The sequence below is a fragment of the Rana temporaria genome, chromosome 5 (genome assembly GCF_905171775.1).
Source record: "Rana temporaria chromosome 5, aRanTem1.1, whole genome shotgun sequence".
NCBI lineage: Eukaryota > Metazoa > Chordata > Amphibia > Anura > Ranidae > Rana > Rana temporaria.
This window is the reverse complement of record NC_053493.1, coordinates 282,266,386-282,272,385: the sequence shown is the minus strand read 5'-3', so window position 1 is coordinate 282,272,385 and position 6,000 is coordinate 282,266,386. Positions and strand designations below refer to the sequence as shown.

General features: G+C 42.7%; 1 protein-coding gene across 2 annotated transcripts in view; it reads right to left on the bottom strand.

The window, feature by feature from the left end:
• Positions 1-625: 625 nt before the first annotated feature.
• Positions 626-6,000, bottom strand: part of TMX3 (thioredoxin related transmembrane protein 3) — a 121,085-nt gene continuing 115,710 nt past the window's right edge. For both annotated transcript variants that reach the window (XM_040353905.1, XM_040353906.1), the window contains exons 15-16: positions 4,324-4,392; positions 626-1,123 (exon numbers count right to left, since the gene is read on the bottom strand). In XM_040353905.1, the coding sequence (XP_040209839.1) occupies positions 860-1,123; positions 4,324-4,392 (333 nt within the window). In that variant the 3' untranslated portion in view covers positions 626-859. The remainder of the gene's footprint in view (positions 1,124-4,323; positions 4,393-6,000) is intronic.

Here is a 6,000-nt window from a genome sequence, read left to right as displayed (position 1 = left end):
ATGCACCTCTCTCGGAAAATCCAGGAAGAAGCATGAACTGGGCTTCATAATGCCCACAGCTATGATGAAAATGGCCACAAGATCCCTGAGATGATATCAGGTAAGTTTTTGCAACTGTTTATGTACCGATCGTGCTTTATTAATATGTTTTAATGAATATTCATAATAATGTAATTGAGATTGCAACAAAATTTTTTTTTTATGCCCGGAACCCTGCTTTAATATTTCCAAAATGGCTGACATGCTTTTAAAAGGACTGACTAGAGTGAGAGGTTTGTTATAATATAGATGGTTTAGTTGTTAAAAACAAAAGTATTAATAGGAAGGACCTAAGAAGTACCTTTGCTCACGTAAACTGCACCAAAAGCATAAGCAAGTTACATACGACTTACTTAAAGTGGTTTAGCAATTCACATAAACCTTATTGTTAAACTACATCCATTGGGTACTTTGAATACATCATACACATTTAAAAAAAAATATTGCTAAAGCTGAATTCTAAAGCTTGCATACAAAATGCATTATTAAAAATTCAGTTACGTTCCAGTGGTATGAATAATATACACTTGAGAATTTAAGCCGATTAAGAATCACCCCTTGGATGGACACTAGTTAGGACATTACATTAAGAAAAACAGAGGCTCTTTTTTTATTTGATTTCTACTTTCAAAACCTTTTATTAAATTCTAGAATGTCTGATAGATAGTCCCGATGTTTTAAAAATGTAAATTGAATGCATGCCAAGGATCAGTGAAGCAGAGTTCTTTCTTTTTGTTTCCCTTAATAAAGCTGTGTCAGTGGTTGAATTTAATAAATAAGTTTGTTTTTGGATTCCTAGTTAATCCAATTTTCAAAAAAGTTAATCTTTCTTCTTCTCAATAATGTCCTTTTCTTCTTGATCCTCATCCGTCGCCTCTGAAGAGTGCTCTATCATTTTGTCCTCGTCTTGTTCCTCATCGCTGCCCTCGTCCGTATTACTTGGATCAATCACATCCTTTCTGGTCATTTCCTCGCTGCCGTCATCGGTGTCGGCTGTGCAGATTCCATAACACATAATGCTGATGACACCCAGTGGCAGACCAAAGAGGAAGCATCCAAGAAGAGGTGAGCTCTTGAACACAGACTGTTTAGAAAAGAATAGTCATAGATATATTATTATAATACAGGATTTATATAGTGGCAACAGTTTGCGCAGCACTTTACAAAATGAAGGCAGACATTGCGGTTACAGTACAATTTGATACAAGAGGAATCAGATACATAAAACAAGTAATACTACAAGTACAACATTGAATATATCATTAAAATAACTAAATTTAAATGGTAATAGACACACTGCACAGTGTCTGCAGATCCAACTAGCTAACCCAGGAGCCCCTGCATTTCCAATAATTACCGTATTTATCGGCGTATAACGCACACTTTTTTCCCCTTAAAATCAGGGGGAAATCGTGGGTGCGCGTTATACGCCGATCCTGTCTTTGTCGGCTGTCTCAGAGCGCCACCGACAAAGACCGAGCCGGGTGTACTGGGCACTCGGCTAGGCTCGGCCACGCTCTGCTCCGCCCGCAGCCACGCGAGAAGAGCCGAGAGAAGCCGAGAAGAGCCGAACACACCGGAAATCCGGCTCTGCACAGCTCGACCGAGGCGCCAAACTCAAACAGACGGTTGCCGGACAAGGCCGCCGATGGACGCCGGGCAAGACAGCAGACGGACACCGACAAGGCTGGATGGACCCCGCGCAAGGCCGCAGACGGACGCCGGACAAGGCCGCTGAAGGACGCCGGGCAAGACATCCAAAATGTAAGTTTTTTCCTTAAACTTCCCTTCTAAACTTGGGGTGCGCGTTATACGCCAGCGCGCACTATACCCCGATAAATACGGTAACTTTTACTGTACTAAGATGGATTTGTAAAGCTGTACTCCAGGAATTCAGCTTCCTTTGTCAACAGTTATGGCACACTACGAGAGTCCTGGAAGACAACTATTATTGCAGTTTTGGGAGCCCCATGCTGGACCTTCTGCTCTCTGCATCTTTATCAGTAGAGTCACTGTAGCTGCTATGCCCACCCCTCCCCTCCTCCTATTTGTATATTCCTTACAGACCTGCGGTCATGCACCATTATCTAGCAACTCTGGAGCCCTATACTCTTTGGGATACCCCATGTGCGCGTACTCTGCCTGCAGGTCACCCACCTCAGCTCCCGGGACAGGTCACCTACGGACCTTTGGTTTAGGCATACCATATGCCCTGTTCACTAGCTCCACGTAAGTTTTATAAGACTGCATATTTCCTGTCCTAGTCACTATATTACAAACTTCAGGTTTCTTAGGCCTCATTCACACGGACGGACCGTTCATTTTTGACAGTGGACCTGAACGGCCGCTCCATGCAGTCCTATGGAGCGTCGGATATCAGCGGAGACATGTCCGCTGACATCCGACCCGATAAAATCAGATGTATGGCTATACGTCCATATCCATCCATGGCGGATCGGATGAGATCTGATGAAAACGGACATGCTGTCCGTTTTCATCAGATCGCTCCATAGGAATCAGCGCCGCTGCACAAGCCCCTCCACGCTCAGTGAGCAGAGAAGAGCTTGTCATCTGCCAGCTCAGCGGAGATCTGCGGACTGATCTCCCGCTGAGCTGGCGGGAGCAGGCGGACTCCGTAGTGACAGAGTCCGCCTCATGTAAATGAGGCCTTACTGTATTTATTGTTCTTTTTTAGACATACTGACGCATTCACCCCCGATGAGTGGTTTTTACCATGAAACGTGTCAGTCCTAACCAGGATGCAGTCACGACTTCAAACCATTTACCACTACTTATCCTCATGGTTTTTTATTATACTGTTTTTTATCTACATCATGGAATGTTTTACACTGGATACCATTATACAATTTTGACACCAATGTAACATACATGTGTATATAATCATGTATTCATGTTATGTAAATATATTGACTGTACATGTATGCATTATTTGTCTAAATATACTTTTTATAAATAAATACTTTTATACTCAAACTGTATATTTTATGGTCGGTCATATGCTTCATCTAAAGTCCCGAACTGTCCCCCAAGTAACCAAAATAAGGATGGAGACACGTTCTTTGTGCCTCATATAAAGCCCCGCCCACTTCGCCTTATCTCTGATGCCACCATATTGGATTTGAATGCTGTCTGTGACTTGCTCTTGTCTCACAGCCGGCTCCCTACTGTATATGCGTAAGTCACTATGCCGCTGTGGAACTGGTCCTGCAGCCTCTCCGGAGACAGAGGGGGAATGACGGTGGGCATCATTCTCACCTAGTGAGAATTAAGGCTAGGAGAAGGTACCTGTTATAAAAAAGGTACCCACTCCCCGATAAAAAAAAAATGCTAATGTGTCAGAGGTGGGGGAGGATGAGTGGTCCTTTACCTTTTAAGTGAAGATCCACATCAAGCATATAGAATTATTCTAGTCAACGGGGAAAGGAGAGATGTGGTCATTGTAAAGACCGAGGTTCAGTTTCATCGGTCCAAACCGACCGTGTGTATAGCCCATCGGTCTGTTTTCCTTCGGTCCAAAATTTTAGAACATGCTTCAAAATCGAACCGATGGACCGCTGCCCGATCAGTCCAAACCGATGGTTAGTACAGAAAAGCATCGGTTCAAAACCCGCGCATGCTCAGAATCAAGTCGACGCATGCTTGGAAGCATTGAACTTCGTCTTATTCAGCACGTCGTGTGTTTGACGTCACCGCGTTCTGACCCGATCGTTTTTTGGAACGATGGTGTGTACGCACTTCAGACCATCAGGCCACTTCAGCGGTGAACCGATGGAAATGGCGCGTCGGACCATTCTCATCGGTTTGGAACGACCGTGTGTACGCGGCCTTACAGGCACCAATATCAAAATATCTGTTCCCTATAGCTTTGTTTATACATATTAAGAGGAAAAACCTGAGAAAGAAAAAAGAATCAGCCCTGCAAAAACCGCACTGAGAAGCTGAATCTGTAAGTTTATGATCAGCACTGTATCCATTAGCGAGAATATTCTAATTCTATTCCAGTAAAAAAAAAAGTCCAAGTGCCACTAAAACATACGCGTTCAGCTTATGTTAGTCACAAAACTGACACATAAGGGTTTTCTACACAGACAGGATATGTTGGACAATGCTGATTTAGCTTTATCGGTCATATTTCATTTTGCACTGGAAGGTCTACGAAGGACATTCAATTGCTTCCTACTTTAAAAAGAATCTGCTTCATCAGCATTCACATAAGGTAAGAAAAATATTACATTTTAATACAACCATATACAGTTTACTTACTACAATAGTAGATTGGGCATCATACGCAACTCTCTTGATGCGTTGCAGTATTCCATCACCGCCTTGAGCCTTAAATATTCACAATATAAAAGAAACAAATAACTATTGTGCGAGTTTAAGGGAATAAACTTTACTAAATCAAACGGAAGGCTATACATAACATTATGTATGCTTACAAGTAAAATAAACTTCTTCAGTAATGGGCCATAAAGCATTGAAAAGGTCTGGAACAGCTGCTAACACTTTGAAATTGCCATGTGCCAGTGGAATTTGTTAGTGCTACCACCTGGATTAGCAATACACTTTATTATTGGTTATTGCTTAGGGCAGGGTTTGACAAATTTGCTTGGAATCTAGGAGCCAGCTAAAAAAGTTAGGAGCCAGAAAACGCACCCCGTCCTGACGAGCTTGTGCGCAGAAGCGAACACATATGTGAGCAGCGCCCGCATATGTAAACGGTGTTCAAACCACACATGTGAGGTATCGCCGCGATTGGTAGAGCGAGAGCAATAATTCTAGCCCTAGTCCTCCTCTGTAACTCAAAACATGCAACCTGTAGATTTTCTTAAACGTCGCCTATGAAGATTCTAAAGGGTAAAAATTTGTCGGCATTCCACGAGCGGACGCAATTTTGAAGCGTTACATGTTGGGTATCAATTTACTCGGCTTAACATTATCTTTCATAATATTAAAAAAAAAAGGGGATAACTTTACTGTTGTCTTATTTTTTTTATTAAAAAAAGTGTAATTTTTTCCCAAAAAGTGCGCTTGTAAGACCGCTGCGCAAATACGGCGTGACAGAAAGTATTGCAACGATCGCCATTTTATTCTCTAGGGTGTTAGGATAAAAAATATATATAATGTTTGGGGGGTTCTAATTAGAGGGAAGAAGATGGCAGTGAAAAATAGTGAAAAATGACATTAGAATTGCTGTTTAACTTGTAATGCTTAACTTGTAATACCAACGGCCACCACCAGATGGCGCCAGCTCACATCTGGTGGTAATAACTTGTAATACCAACGGCTCACCACCAGATGGCGCCAGCTCACAAAAAAAAAAAACATTTTTTTTGTTGCCCACCTTCCAAGCCAAGTCGCCAGGACACCATTTCTAGTCGCCATGGCGAACCTGGCGCCCGCGATATGTCGAGCCCTGGCTTAGGGTATCCAGCTCATATGTGGTAGATATACCAAGTCTTTCCAAATTTAAAAATGCAAGCAATCCAATATATATATCACTGCACCTTTGGTTAACGAGAGATATCATTTTTGAGAGCTACAAAAATTGTAAAACCGTAGGAAGGGTACTATATGGGCAAACTAATCCACAGACTGAAACAGATGTACTCTCTCGCACCAATAGGATCTTTGAGTTATCTCTGAACTTGATTAGATTACATGGACTACTCTTCCTTTAAATACTAATACAGGGGGTCCCCGACTTACAAACGGGCCTCAATGCCGGGTGCTTGTGTTCCATGATGGTCCTGGATACCTCCGAGCAACTATCTTGCCACATTCCACACTGCAGTACTTCATGTACTGCATGGCCAGAAGAGCCCCAGTAGCGCCCGGAACATGGCACATTCCTGCACAGGAGGAAGCCGGAACATCCCACACCCCTGCACAGGCGGAAGTTACACATACAAGCAGTGTTCCGCCTTACAAACAGATTTC